Source organism: Mustela nivalis (assembly GCF_964662115.1).
Source record: "Mustela nivalis genome assembly, chromosome: 7".
In the NCBI taxonomy this organism is placed as follows: domain Eukaryota; kingdom Metazoa; phylum Chordata; class Mammalia; order Carnivora; family Mustelidae; genus Mustela; species Mustela nivalis.
Genome location: NC_139026.1, coordinates 119,439,673 through 119,455,789, shown reverse-complemented (window position 1 = coordinate 119,455,789; position 16,117 = coordinate 119,439,673). Strand labels below are relative to the sequence as shown.

General features: G+C 34.8%; 1 protein-coding gene across 2 annotated transcripts in view; it reads right to left on the bottom strand.

The window, feature by feature from the left end:
- The window catches only part of KIF5B (kinesin family member 5B), a 47,058-nt gene that overhangs the window by 18,896 nt on the left and 12,045 nt on the right, over positions 1-16,117 (bottom strand). For both annotated transcript variants that reach the window (XM_082740783.1, XM_082740784.1), the window contains exons 3-14: positions 10,831-10,904; positions 9,778-9,882; positions 9,054-9,102; positions 8,432-8,487; positions 8,252-8,339; positions 7,942-8,066; positions 6,769-6,873; positions 6,339-6,484; positions 5,442-5,590; positions 4,810-5,003; positions 3,315-3,383; positions 514-720 (exon numbers count right to left, since the gene is read on the bottom strand). In XM_082740783.1, the coding sequence (XP_082596909.1) occupies positions 514-720; positions 3,315-3,383; positions 4,810-5,003; positions 5,442-5,590; positions 6,339-6,484; positions 6,769-6,873; positions 7,942-8,066; positions 8,252-8,339; positions 8,432-8,487; positions 9,054-9,102; positions 9,778-9,882; positions 10,831-10,904 (1,367 nt within the window). The remainder of the gene's footprint in view (positions 1-513; positions 721-3,314; positions 3,384-4,809; positions 5,004-5,441; positions 5,591-6,338; positions 6,485-6,768; positions 6,874-7,941; positions 8,067-8,251; positions 8,340-8,431; positions 8,488-9,053; positions 9,103-9,777; positions 9,883-10,830; positions 10,905-16,117) is intronic.

Genomic DNA, 16,117 nt, shown 5'->3' with positions numbered 1-16,117 from the left:
ACTCTAGGAGAGTGGCAAATCCTGTTTTATAGCAATAATAACAAATAAAGATCCTTATTTATTGCAGAATCGCAAGGAAGAGCCTTCACTTCACTTTGCTACTAGGTAGGCTCTGTGCCAGGGGCTGGGAATATAACAGTAAACAAAACCCAGGTTATAGAAAATTGTATCTCCTTCTCTTATTTATATGTGCACATTTCTTACTTAGCAGTCATCTAATAACACTACTGAACAATCAGAAGTTAAACTTATTTTTCCTTTAACATAAGACTATTGGGAATAGCCAACAAGTCTTCAAATGGCATTTTAATTACCTTTTAACAGATCTTCAGGAACTAAAAGTTAACTCTCTTCCTTCACCTCTAAGGTTTTATATAAAGGAGGGACTGAAGTTGAGGCTTAGAATGCCTTAAGAAAAGATACTATCAGTATTAAGCTTACTAGAAAGAAGTTAGTTAATTACAATTAAGAATGCTTTTACTAAAATATTAAGAAAACAGAATTATAACCTACCGATTTCTGATTTAGTTCATCACTAAGCAATTCATATTCCTTAGTTTTATCTTCAACTTCCTGAGATTTCTGATCATAATTGACAGCAAGCTCCTCTAAGGCTTGCAAAACTTCTTTTACTTCTTCTTTAGAGGCATCATTTTCTGCTTGCAGGCGATTCAGTTCAGCTTGCATGTTATCTTGATCCCTTCTCGTAGATGCCAAAAGCTATATGAAAGAATAAAAGTATACAGGTTTTAAAAAGGTATACAAATTTAACAAAGAATAAAATGCGGATGCTATTAACTGTGTGGACACTTATTCATTCAACAGATTTACTGACTACTATATGCAGGCACTGTGATAGACACTGTGGGAGACAGCAAGAAAATTAAAAAGACTTTATCTTTGAAGAATCTAGTAGAAAAAAAAAAGGTACATAAATAGATGCAATACATGACGGAATGTTAACTAAGCCCTAAAGGAGGGAGTGGATGTGACAAAGTGCTTGGCAGTATGTATGTATGTATTTATTTATGCTTGGTAGTATTTAAAACAGAGTATTTCTGTAGGTTATTCATGAAGAAGGTGGCAAGAATTGGGCCAATTTTAGTCATGTGCAAATTAATTTAATGAAAAGGAAAAGGCATACTAGGTTCATGAATAATGAGCACAGAAAAAGAAATTAGTAGATATCTAGAAGATATGCTTTAAAGTTTAGATTTTCTTTGGTCAAAAAGGGGTGGCACCTGAGCTATGCCTTAGGAAAACTTAGCATCAACATACAAAATTTGAACTGCAGAGAAGCCAAGGGGCTAGTTAGAATACTGCAAACATCTATGATCAGTGGCTTTTAAGTGGGAGAGGCATCTGGAAATTTGTAGGAGTATTTCTTTTTTTTTTTTTTTTAAAGATTTTATTTATTTATTTGACAGAGAGAGATCACAAGTAGGCAGAGAGGCAGGCAGAGAGAGAGAAGAGGAAGCAGGCTCCCTGCTGAGCAGAGAGCCCGATGTGGGACTCGATCCCAGGATCCTGAGATCATGACCTGAGCCGAAGGCAGCGACTTAACCCACTGAGCCACCCAGGCGCCCCTGTAGGAGTATTTCTAATGGTGCAGAATGCTAATGGCACTTAGAAGTGGGACCATGCAGGGGCGCCTGGGTGGCTCAGTGGGTTAAAGCCTCTGCCTTCAGCTCAGGTCATGGTCTCAGGGTCCTGGGATTGAGTCCCGCATCGGGCTCTATGCTCAGCAGGGAGCCTGCTTCCTCCTCCCTCTCTCTCTGCCTGCCTCTCTGCCTACTTGTCATCTCTATCTGTCAAATAAAATAAATAAAATCTTTAAAAATAAAGAAGTGGGGCCATGCATGTTAAATGTCCTATAACAAACAGCACAGAATATTATAATGAAGAATTGTGTAGATGTTTATTAGTGACTTTTCTGAGAAAACATGCCATAACTGAAGTACAAAGATGATGTGACCAGGACTAAGTTGACTGATGGTGGCTATCTCTTCCTTATTGAAACTATATAATCTTTGCCCCCATCTCCAAAACAAACCTTGAATGAAGTACCATTTTTTAATTATCCCCCTGCTCTGCCAGATAAGATAAACTGAGGATCTAAACTAGGTGACAAACTAGAGAAGAGGAACTTGAAAGAACTATTATCAAAGTAAAGAAGGCAAAAATGTACAGGTTTGATGAAGGCAGACATGGTGGGAGAGGAGTAAAAAAGGTTTCATTCAGGGACGCCTGGGTGGCTCAGTTGGTTAAGCAGCTGCCTTCGGCTCAGGTCATGATCCCAGCGTCCTGGGATCGAGTCCCACATCGGGCTCCTTGCTCAGCAGGGAGCCTGCTTCTCCCTCTGACTCTGCCTGCCACTCTGCCTGTGCTCGCTCTTGCTCTCTCTCTCTCTCTGACAAATAAATAAATAAAATCTTAAAAAAAAAAAAAAAAAAAGGTTTCATTCAATGACATTCTCAATCCCACAGTCATACCTTAAATAATTTGAATTAAACAATTCTCAAAGACAGGTCCAAGCAATTCAGAGATAAGTTATTTTCTTTCTTTAATTATCCCTTTAAACCTCTATGTGTGTTTAAGTGAGGAATGACAATACAACATTGTGTTTTTAGTATTTCTTCCTTCATTTACATGTGGAAATACTCTCCACAAAGGGAGGAACAGTCTAAAGTTATCCCAGCCCAGTGTAGTAAGTCTTTCTCAAGAATTAATAAGACATGCTTCGGGGGAGATAAGGACATAAAACAGCACTGTACGTCAAGCAAGGAAAGTAGAAGACAGAGTTAAAAACTCCAGTAGAGGGCGCCTGGGTGGCTCAGTGGGTTAAGCCGCTGCCTTCGGCTCAGGTCATGATCTCAGGGTCCTGGGATCGAGTCCCACATCAGGCTCTCTGCTCAGCGGGGAGCCTGCTTCCCTTCCTCTCTCTCTCTGCCTGCCTCTCTGTCTACTTGTGATCAATCTCTGTCAAATAAATAAATAAATAAATAATCTTAAAAAAAAATAAAAAACAAAACAAAAAAAAACTCCAGTAGAACTGTATGAAAAGAATACTGAATAAAGTTTCCTCTCCCCTCCAGTTAGAACTCAAACTGAAAAAAACAGAAAAACCTTAAGAGGAAGTGAATCTTTGCTTTAATCCAATGATGTATCATATGCACAGTGAAGCATGGGAATCTTAAAAAAAACCTGTTGATGTACTCCAGTATATTCTAAGCTCTGTAGGTTCTTTTATGTTTAAATAATAGTGACAAACTATAAAGCTTTTTTAAAAGCAGTACATAAGGTATTCAACTTACTTCTTCTTGATCCAACATTTGTGTCTTTAGTTTCTCTACCAATTGGCTCTGTTGATTAATTTCTTCATCCTAGAATTTTAAAGTAGTAAGTTAATGAAGTAGCTCACAACCAAATTCTATTTTCTAATACAAATAGGAAGATTACTATTCCCCCAACCAAAATATTTCAGAACTGTTTCACTAAATTCAGCCTAGCTTATTTCAATCTCCTAGAAAAAAGTTGAAATAGCTGGAATTTCTTTCAGTTAATAACTGTAACATTACCCAATTTAAAAAGGCTTGTTTATTAAAAAAAAAAAAAAAAAAAAAAAACAGTTTAAAAGCAAAACAATAAACATTTAAATTTATTACTGAAAATTATGGCCAGGCAGCTATTCCAAAACTGCCATATCTGTTTAAAATACATATAAGGGGCGCCTGGGTGGCTCAGTGGGTTAAGCCTCTGCCTTCAGCTCAGGTCATGGTCTCAGGGTCCTGGGATCGAGCCCCACATTGGGCTCCGTGCTCAGTGGGGAGCCTGCTCCCCACCCCCCGTCTGCCTGCCTCTCTGCCTGCTTGTGATCTGTCAAAGAAATAAATAAAATCTTTAAAAAAAATAAGAAAATTAAAAAAATAAAATAAAACACATAGAACATATCACCTAAAACCAAAACCAGAACTATTTACTTCTCGTCTTTCCACTGCTCTTGTTTTCCCCTTCTTTTTCTGGTTCATAATTTATTTTTCACACTACTAACGGACATAATCAAAATAGGAAAACACTATTTCCACTTTATTTTGTTCCCTCTCCAATCTCCTGCATCACCTTTGAGTCCTTAGATCCCTGATTCTAAGAAATCGTTTCATTAAGGCTCTCCAATGACCCAATGCCAAATTTTCTTTTGAAAATTCTTTTAAAAGGAAAAAAATAATTATGTCTCACAGTTTCTGTATTAAAACAGAAACTGTGATTTTATATTTTTATTAATACAGATGACCCTTGAACAATGTGAGGGTTAGTAACACTGACTGTCCCCCACCACAACAGAGTTAAAGATCCACAAATAATTTCTGACTTACCAAAAACTTAACTCTTACTAGCCTGCTGTTGAATGGAAAAGCTTACCAATGAACAACTAATACATATTTTTTGTTAATGTATTATATTTATTTTAAAATTATTTTTATTTTTAATTTTACATTTATATTTTACATTTATAATTATATATTTTATAAAATAAAATTATTTTATATTTAAATATAATCCATATTTTAATATAGCAAGCTAGAGAAATGTTATTAAAATCATAAGAAAAATATATATTACTGTATTTATTGTAAAAATCCCTATCTAAGCGGATCCATGCATTTCAAACCAGTGTTATCTGAGGGTCAGCTTTACAATGATTTTCATAAGGTTAACAGAAACCAAAGATATACATTAAAATTAAAATTAAAAATAAAAATACCTACGCCATAACATTCTAAAACAAACTAGAAGATGAACAATACCTACCTTGTCATCAAGTTGTTTGTACAATTTAGCAATTTCTTCTTCACACTTTCTTCTTTCAGCATCAGTAAAGTTTCCAGTAACTCCAATTGTAGCTGCTGGTTTATCATTGGTAATAGTAATATCTTTATCTACTGTAAAAGCTTCCAAGTTGGCTTTCTCTTTGTCAAACTGCTCATCAATAGGCACTGTCTCTCCTAAAATAAGAGAAAGCATAGTTAATAAACTATCCACCTGTCTAAAATGAATTAAATTTTATTCAATTTCAACAGCTCTCACCAACTTTCTTATCTGCTAAGTCTGAAATTTGAGAATCTGCAATTACTTTTGACTCACCTCCATCTTCTAAATCCAATCACCAAATCTTACAAATTCTATTGCTTCACCCTACTGTAGGAACCTTGCCATCTGTGACTACTATAGCTTCCAAGATGGCCTCTGTGCCTCTATTTATCAATACAGATAAAATTAGGATTTAAAAGATTTTATTAAATTTTAATTGATGATTCCTAATTCTTAAAAAGTAAAAATGGATATGGTTTGTTATTTTTATTTATATTATTAGTCTCAAATTTATAAAACAGCTTTACATTCATATTCAACAAACTACAAATGACATATTCATAAATTATTACCATTACGCCATCGGTTGAGTTCATTTTCAAGCCACTGAATGGTATTCCGCAGGGTCTTATTTTTTTCCTTTTCTCTTTCATATTTCTTTTTCCACTGTTCTGCGGTTAATTCTACATTTACACAAACTGTGTTCTTAATTGTTTTGGCCCTAAGAGAAGTAATAGCAGAAAAAAAAAAGTAACTTGAATTAAATATTTTCAATTGATATCCATAGGTGTTACATGTATATGAAGTGGTGTGTGTGTGTGTGTATATATGTATTTTTGGTTATGCAATTTGACTATTCTTAATTATCTTTATAACTAATACAAAGAACTGTAATTACTATAGTGCTTATTCACAAACTATGTAAATTTGTGTCAGTTCTCAAATTTGTGAATAGCTTAAAAAAAACAACAAACAAAAACAAAAAAACCTGATGAGGATAAAAAAACAAGGGCCCCTATTTTCCCAATTTATTTGCAAGGATAAATTAATAAAAAAAAAAAAGTACTGTTGAAGGTCAAAGATAAATCACCACTACTGACTTTCCTAGGTTAAGCAATTCATATTTGGCTATCCCATTACGTGAACCTATCACATATGTCAACAGGCTAATACAGGGTTATATTTGTCAAGCTTTTCTTTATTATCTGATTTAAATGCTTATTTTCTTTAATGCTGAATTAAAGCTTCTCATATATATTTGACTCAAGTTAACATTTAACTTTGATATGTACTAAAACTTAATTCAAATCCAAGCAGCTTTAAAAATGGACCTTGTTTACATTATCTCTCAATTTAAGAGCTGCCTAGCATATTACAAAATGCACTGATTTGAATAATACCTACCTGCATTTTTCTAGACCTAATAAACAAAAGACCTGTCATTTACACTTTGTATTTTAACAACTAACCTTTGACCAAACAGGAGTGTAGATTTTGTTTCAGATTCATTGTATGATGATGGAGAGCAGCAAATTACAATAGTGGTTCTACAGTTGCCACCTAATGAATCTTGAAGGATTCTTGTCATTTTACTATCTCGATATGGAACATATGTCTATGAACATAAAAAACATAGAAGACCAATGGGTTTCTAAGGAATAAAATTTGTTACAGAAATATGTTACACTTTAAGTAAGTTACAAAGGGATTTTGGTTATTTTAACGGATTAATATTAAGAGAAGAACTAAGATCTACATACTAATACTATAAATTCCTGTAAGACAACTAATTCACACACACTGATTCAAACACACCGAATCTTTCACTCAAACATCCATGCCTCTACACATATGGATCCCCAGAAGACAACAACAAGGAAAGAGAAGATGTGCACTCACGCTCCCCTCAGCCAGAGCAGAAATGACATTGCCAAGAGCAGAAAGGGATTTGTTGATGTTCTTCGCTTCATCCAGCACAGCGCCTTCAGCTCCAGTTTTACTAACCTACACATACGATTTCAAAAGAATGAAACAAAATTTTAAGCTTCTTCAAATTTTCTAAAAAGTTCAGGTCATCAATAGCCAACAAACAACAGCACGAAAACCTTCATGATTTTATTTGGCAAGTATTTATTCTAAACTATCACTATTTCTTGAGCATTAGACTTCTGAGAACTTGGTCAAGTAACTAGGTACATGATAAGAATGTCAATAAGGAGAGATAACAAATTTTATTTCAAGTTTGTGCTCTTGAAAATAACAAATTTACATGTACATTTGCCATTTACTATTTATTAACCCCTTTTGCTTCATTAAAAAAGGGGAAGCTTTTAACATTTGCTAAAGTATAATGTTGATACTGTAACTATTACAGACTGAATTTAAATATAAAAGCAAACTTCTTTTAAAAAGATGTGAAATACATATGTTAAAGATAGAATAAAATAGTATGTTAACAATACTGGCTGACGAAAGACCTCTCAGAATTCATAAAAATCAAAGACAGGCTTTGAAGGATGTGTTCAAGACTTAAGTAAAAGGGAATAGGCATGTCATTTTAATCAGAAGAAAAATTAGCAAAATGGCCAAGATTGTTACAGAGATCAATTATTAAAATATTTGAACTAATTTTAATTTTCACATCAACTAGAATCAGATTGGTATATGGTATAGTCTGTAATTATTAAATAATCAACCAAGGGAAAGAAAAGGGTACAACCAAACCAGAGAAGACTAATGGATAGTTACCAGTTTTCACAGGGAGCCCCCAGGCAGTATGGTAAGGAAAAGGATACCTAATAAAATTTTTAACAATATATGCTAAAATAAATTCTCAATAAAATCATACATCGTAAGTCAAAGGTAACACCTATTGACTGAACTGGACTATGGCACAAATGACAGTAATTTGGAACTGGTTAAGCATTGTCATCAAAGCTTTTAACTCTCAGAAATATTAGCAAATCCAATTTTATAGTTTCTAATATGTTAACAATGAATAATGTCAAAGTCCAAATTCAAGCAAAAGTTTTAAAAAATGCTTAAGTATCTACCAGAATATAAAGATTTTACCTTTTCACTACCAGCTAAATCAACCAGATAAAGTTTTCCACTCAGCTTTTGTTCTGTTTGCGTGTTCTCTTGTTTTACATTAATAAGAAATATACTGTGACTCCTAGAGCTATGTTCATTCATATCTGCAATGAAATAACACAAACAACTATAAACAAACATGGCTTTCCCTTACTAATAAGTTCTAAAGCATTACTTTACATAGAAATCTAATATAGTTAATCAACTTCATAAAGACATTTAAATGTCATAAGACATTTAAGGCAGCTTTGTACCTTAACTAGTGTTAATTAATAAACATCCTACTTACTTGTAACTGCTACATGTCTGTTGGACTTTCCTTCGTCGATGGTATCCATAACTTCATCTGGACTACATACAAAACGCTCTGTGCACCCCTATAAAATATTTTTTGAAGTATGTCAATAGCCTTAAAATTGTTTATCACAGGGCTTTTCTAAACAAGCATTCTGTATTATTTTATAAGTACCTTTACATAGGGTACTCGATTTTTATCTTCATGAACTGAAAGGTTGGTCTTTGAAACTGAAAAAGAAAAATGAAGAGTATCAGCAACATTCTCCTCAACTCAAAAACTAGCTATGAAATAGCTTATTCAATTGATTGTTTCCTTTCCCAAGTGACCTAATAATAGATAAATTTTAAAAATACAACACACCACTATTAAAAAAAGACTGCAGAAACAGTAGGGGATTTAAATAGAAAACTAATTGAGCAATATAGAATTTTAGGTCCAATGCAACCTCTACCACACACATTTGAAAATAACAATAACCCAGAATGGTTTAATAGTCTGTCTGAGGGCAGTGAATCTAACTGACAGCTGACAGAAGACAAGGACTCACGACCTCTAACTCTAATTCAATTCTCTAATTACTACCTAAGAAACACAAACACCCATAAATATGTGCTTTAAGTAAGTTATTCAACAAGTCAAAAGCATTCAACTAACTTTAAAAGAACTTTAAAATATACCTGTTTCCTACAATTTAAGTCAATTTCATATAGGTCTCTTAGAAATGATTTCATATCTACTATTAAAAAAAGGCAACATGCTATTTTAAAATGCTAAGAGCAAAATTGTAACTTACCATCTAACAGGTCCCTTATCTTATCCAAATAAATTTCAAAATATGAAACCTGAAGGTAAAGAAATGAAGGAAAAAAGATTAAAATTTTAAAATAATTTATGCACTTGTTCATTAAAGTTAATCGGTCCAGACTAGGGGAAAGAGTTATCAACAACCCAGCCACAGCTCATGTTCTACCAGGAAGATATGAACTCTCTAAACTGGTCATGTAACAAAATAGCAATTTCCATTATGTATCTTCATCTAAAATGAATTAGACTCAAGAGAACAGTAAGAACCTTTGAGTTCAGAGCACCTGGGTGGCTCAGTCAGTTAAGCAGCTGCCTTTGGCTCACTCAGGTCATGCACGATCCCAGGGCCCAACAGGGTGTCTGCTTCTACCTCTGCCTCCCTGCCCCCACCTCCACTTGTGGTCTCTCGCTCTCTCTCTTAAAAATAAAAACTTTACCAGAACAACAACAACAACAACAAAAACCTTTGAGTTTAGTAACAAACTCCTTCACTTTTATAGAGAAGGAGGTAAAGACAAAAAAGAGGTTTTGTGACCCTGTTTAAGGTCATCTAAAGGTATAAAGAACCCCAGTTTACTAACCCTAATGATCCTTCCACTGTAACTGTCCAAAGAACTTTAAAAATATTTTTTAAAAAGGAAGAACATTTATTATTTCTTGGAGTAAAATTATTCTAGGTGTAAAACAACACAATCTTTCCCCAAGTCTTATACCTTAATATGAAATTCCAAATTTTCGTCCATGGAGTAAATGTAATTAAAAATATCTTGCACTATTCTTGGAATAATCCCCATGCCTTCTGGATCATGAAGTTTACCCTAAACAGAAAATGAAATGAGACTCAAAGAAATATGAATTAAAAGTAAAAATTTTCAATCTACAATTTGCAGTAAATAAGGGACAGTAATTGTAATTGTGGCCATTTTTTGGTGAAAACAGCTCTACAAATACCCCCAAAAAATCCAATTCAAGTATTACACATTGGTAATTTAAATACTGCATGTCAACAATAAGGGTTACCAATGGTTCTAAGCCTTTTATTTTGGATTTAGATTATCCATGCTTGTGCAATAAACTTATTTTCAAAAGAGGTTTTTAGTCTGTTTCTTCCCACATGTCTTTATTGTTCCTTCAAGTCAAATCAACACAAATGCTAGAAATGTCTTCGTTCTCTGTAACTTTATGGAATAAGTAATATGAATTACACTAAAATAAGCAGTCATTTTAGACAGAATGCTCAGATAAATGATAAAAGCAGATGCTTTGTAGCAGCAGCATAAGATAACAAATGGGCTGTTTTCTAGATGAAAGTTTAGGCAGGACCACATCTTACTAATAACAGCACCAAAAACTGTGGAGACATTCTTATTAAAGAGTTGCAGATATTTGGAGAGAATTAATTGCTCTGAATAGAAATGAAAACATATGAAACATTTAAAATTTCAAATTTCCATTATAAAGTAACAGGAAATTTCCATTAATTCTAAAATGCTCATCTTCTGTGGTTATGCTAATAAAACAAAGTTAAGATAGGATTTCAAAAAAAAAAAAAAAAAAAAACGATAGGATTTCAAGTATATAATGTCATTATTTGAACTCCAGGACTGATTAGATTATAACAATAAGGTTATCTGTATATTATATGTATCAGAGAATCCAATAAAGAGTAAATATGTTTAAGCATTATAAAATAATTTCACAAATAATGAATGAATGCACACTCTATTCTGCAAACTACATGGCAAGTACAGATTATAAAATGTTACCTCCATTGTGTGTGTCTTCCCAGAGGATGTCTGTCCATATGCAAATATTGTTCCATTGTATCCTTCAAGTACATCTATGAGAAAATAAGAGATTTTATACCTCAGGGGAATTTTTTTTCCTCTAAAAAAGAGTCATAAGAAATTACTTAAGAGTCTTAGAAAACACTGAAAAAATTCACATAGATATTAACTGTTTCTCATCCATGCATAATAAAATCTGCACAAGAAAATATTGGGGTGGAGGGGTGTGACTGGGTGGCTCAGGTCATGATCCCAGGGTCCTGGGATTGAGCCCCACATCGGGCTCTCTGCTTAGCAGGGAGCCTGCTTCATCCTCTCTCTCTGCCTACTTGTGATCTCTCTCTGCCAAATAAATAAATAAAATCTAAAAAAAAAAAAAAAAGAAAGAAAGAAAGAAAGAAAATAGCTGTTGGAAGAATGATGAAGAAAGAAGATTCAGATTTTCTTTACACAAATATGAAAGACACCATAAAAGTTGAAGTTTAGTTCATGAAATATTTATAAAGACTGAAGAGAAAGAAGAATATATTAATAGTAATTTTCTTAGTGATGATCCACCTAAGCAATTACTTTCTCTCTAGCCCAGATTACTTTCTGTGGTCAATGAAACACAAATTTTAAATTTCATTGTTTATGATCATCTCTTACATAAGTGCACATCTCAAAAGTCTTTACGTTGTATTCCAAAGCTTTATGTGATCTCAAAGGAAAAATTTTCTGCAAATTTACATACAGATATGAATTCATCTTTACAAATAGGATTGCTGATTAGTGGTTAACTGGTAGTTAAAGCTTACAAACCCATATAGTCCTCCTTATACAAGCATCAAGCCCAGCTGTACCTCAAAAATAAATTTTCAAAATATCTGTGCAATTAAAAATAAAACTGTTCTATCTTTAATATCTAAGTATCTTCCTTTACTAGGCTGAAGGGGAAAAAAAAATGCGTAACAAGGTGACCTTTTGATTTTCAGTTTTCAGGGATTTGGTTTGTTCTGTTTTGGTTTTGCTGACAAAAAGGTACTATGAAATTACACTGTATTCCAGAGGAAGCCAAAGTAAAAAGAGAGGCCTATGTTGGAAATAGCACATGCTAAGTAAATTAGTAAGCAGGCCAATTCTTTTTTAAAACTTATTATTTAAAAAAAAAAAAATCTCAACACTGGGCACAACTAACTGGATATTAACAAATTTCCTATAGGCACATTTATTAATGAGAAAAAGAAGGTACTTATTTCCCTGGGAAAATTTAAGAGAACTCAAATCACATTTAAAATAGGAGGCATTGGGGGTACATGGGTGGCTCAATAGGTTAAGCATCCTACTTGACTGGCCTCAGGTCATGATCTCAGGGTTTTGAGACTGAGCCCCGTGTCAGCTTAATACTCTTCTCTCCACCTCTAACCCTCCCCCCAACCCACCTTTAAAAAAAAAAGAAAGAAAGAAAGAAAGAAAAAATAAGGCTCCTGGGTGGCTCGGTTGGTTGGGCGACTGCCTTCAGCTCAGGTTGCAATCTTTGAGTCCTGGGATTGAGTCCCACATAGGGCTCCCTGCTCGGCAGGGAGTCTTCTTCTCCCACTGACCTTTCTCCATTTGTGCGCTCTCTCTCTCTCATGCTTTCTCTCTCCCCCAAATAAATAAATAAAATCTTAAAAAAAAATAAGATGGCAATGCAGTATTTCTGAATAAGAAATTATCTGGAGAATGAAGTACAGACCCTTTCCAATTCACTCCCTTTACACATAATTGTTCTCAGTATATCAATGTCATACCTTCTGCTTAAGGATGTTTTTATCAATCAAATAAAACCTAAGGAAAAAATCCAAATTTTTGTTATATCCATAAAATACTGGTGGGTGAATTAACAAGTGACTCTCTCAAGATCAACATGTAGTAGCATATACCTATATTATAGAATAGGATATTACAGTATACCTGTGGTTATGTGAAACTGTATTCTATGAGGGCAACAAGGACAGCAAATGCATACATTTGTTTTCGGGACGTCAAGCATAACCTTAAAAATTTCACATGATTACAGAGATTATGGAATATTCAACATTCAAATACTTACTGAGCACCTGCCATGATCTACACTCCGCTCTTGGTGCAAGAGATACTAACAACAACAGATTAGGTGATTTCCTAATGCCACCTTATCACTAAGTAGTTTGACAAACACTTATTAATTAGGAAAATAATTTTTGCCTACCTTCAAATCCATCCCTGACTTTATTTTCTACACTGACTTATTCCCAACAAATCTAAACATACAGATAAAGGGAATACATTCTACAGTGTACATTCCTATAACCTCCACCAAGACTCTACCATTAACACTTTATAATTTTACTGTTTAATCATGTATCTATTCATTCATCTCATGTTTTAATGTATTTCAAAGTAAACTAGACTTCAGTACACTTTCACCTAAATACTTCACCATGCAGGTATCTTTAACTAGGATTCATTTTCCAGTTTTATTCCTGAGGTAAAATTTATATACAATGAAATGTACCTATCTTAAGCATGGATCTTTAAAAAAAATTATATTCATCTATTTGAAAATCCAAGAGAGCATACATCTGTAATCAGGTAAAATTAGACGCTTTCTGTCCTGCCTCTTGTTTGCCACCTCCCACCATCCTTCCTCTTACACTGCTGTTTTGTGTTGGTCAAAATGATCAAATCTGACAATTTCACATTCAAATTCAGTTACACCATAATGTATGCTGTTCCCCACACTGTGATACTCTTCTCATGTGGGTATGCTTTGGTCCATGTGTCATCTCTACCAGGAAGGCAACCTCCTTTCCTTCCTACTCTGTGCATCCTTTAAGACTAGCTTAGACTTTGCTTTCTCCTCCAACCCAACTATATAAACCAGTCATCTCATTCTATGTGTTCTTATAGCATCTACATTTAAACATTATATTTATAGCTGCACATTGCAACTGTCAATTTACTTATCTGCCTTCTTCACCAGCTTTTAAACTCCTTGAGGCCAGGGCTGTGCTTAACTCCAAGCACAGTGACTGGCACTTAGTAAGAACTCAAATGCTTGCTGAATCATTATTGCCATTACTAACACAGAGCACCTTTCTAAAGCCTCCCTCCCTGTTTAAAATATACTTTTGCTGTTCTTGTGAGAAACAGAGATGGACAACTATGGGTATGTACTACTTCTCTCATACTTTGTAAAAAAGAAAAACATTTAGTAAGCAAGACAACAGCTTAACACCTTCGAAAAGTCACCTCTCTCTGAACTTCCTCAAGAGGAAACGTCCTCATCAACAAAGGGGAAGGCTTAATTAAGAGAAGGCTACGAAAATTAGAAGTCCTCATATAAAATTATTACTGCTAATATTTGAGAACATACAATGTGCCAGGCTCTTATAATTTTTCATAATTAATGTATTAAATCATCAGCAAACTCTATGAAAGGTACTATTTGTAGTCCCACTTTATAGATGATGAAACTGAGAAAAGAGATATTAATTTGCTCTACTTCCACAGCTAGCAAGATGGAGGTGGGATGCAGACCCAGACAATCTTTGTTTTAAGGACATACTGGTAACCACTGCAGTGTACTATCAAGGAACACAGGAACTAAAATAAATATATGGCAGGCCACATCTGTTTAAATTAAAAGTAAATGCTGTGGCAGCCAGTTCAGGTCAGGAAGCTATGGTAGGAAATCTATGAAGACCTGGTATGATGAGGAATCTATGAAGACCTGGTATGATGGGTAGCATACAGCAAGTACTGAGTAAGTGACAACTACTTCATACATGGAAGTAAAAAGATATCATTCAGATTTGGAATTCACTAGAGAATACCAGTGGGTTAGCCTCATTCAAAATAATGAAGCTACAGAAAGGAAAAAGGAATAACTCTGTACATAATAAAGTTATATGTGTGTGTGAACATATATATATATTCACACACACACAAACTTTTACAGAAATTCATATTATGAAACAGTGCTTCAGCCAACTGACAGAGGAGCCTAGACAGTACCAGTTGCTTCAGGCCACCCTTGGCAGCTTGCTCATCAAATCTACATCTCAGAAGAAATACCTACTCCCACATCATTTTGCTGATTGCTACCTACCAGAAGTTTCTAACCTTGGTCTTCCAAAAGGTTTGTTTGCCAATGACTGTCCCAACTCCACCCTGCCATGTATTTAATTGGTTTCCCATCCTCAGACCTCACCAGGAACCCACCATTTACCTCATTTCTTTCCTTAAATCCATGTTTATTTCCTGGTAACTCCTCCACACTCATAATCTTGTCCTGGACAAGTCCCACTACCTACTATATCCAGTCTCCTCCAAAGTGGTTGAGAGCATTTGGATGAAGACAAAAGGAGTTAAGTCAGGTGACACTTTTCTAATATAAATTTCTGTGGCAAAGCTGCCACAGAAGCTGAAGACAGTGACAGAGCTTTCTACTAAATAGTTACTTGAAGTCTAATTTTGTTGAGTGAAAACACTGTAGGCTATGAATTATCCCAAGCACAATTATTGTTGATTAAATCACCAAAGTAATTTCTTCTCTCAGAAGAGAAGAAACAAGCAGCAATTGGTATCTGTTGTGCTTGCTTCTTCATACCAGGCCCTGGGTAAAGTTCTTTTACGTGAATCCTCTTTTTAAATCTTCACAGACCCTTATTTTGCAAAACAAGAAACACAGACATAGAAAAGTTAAGTAACTTCCCAAAAGTCACAGAGCTAAGAAGTGGCAGAATCTAAACTCCAATCTAGGTTTATCTGATTCCAAAGCCTATCCACACAGCAAATAAAGGAACTGCTATTCATTGGGGCGCCTAGGTGGCTCAGTGGGTTAAGCCTCTGCCTTCTGCTCAGGTCATGATCCCAGGGTCCTGGGATGGAGCCCCGCATCAGGCTCTCTGCTCAGGAGGGAGCCTGCCTCCTCCTCTCTCTCAGCCTGCCTCTCTGCCTACTTGTGATCCCTGTCTGTCAAATAAATAAATTAAAAAATTTTTTAAAAAGGGAACTGCTCTTTGTTTAAAAAAAAAAAAAAAAAAAAGGGGGGCGCCTGGGTGGCTCAGTGGTTAAAAGCCTCTGTCTTCAGCTCAGGTCGTGATCCCAGCGTCCTGGGATCGAGTCCCATGTCGGGCTCTCTGCTCTGTAGAGAGCCTGCTTCCTCTTCTCTCTCTGCCTGCCTCTCTGCCTACTTGTGATCTCTGTCTGTGAAATAAATAAATAAAATGTTTAAAAAAAAAAAAAAAGGGAACTGCTC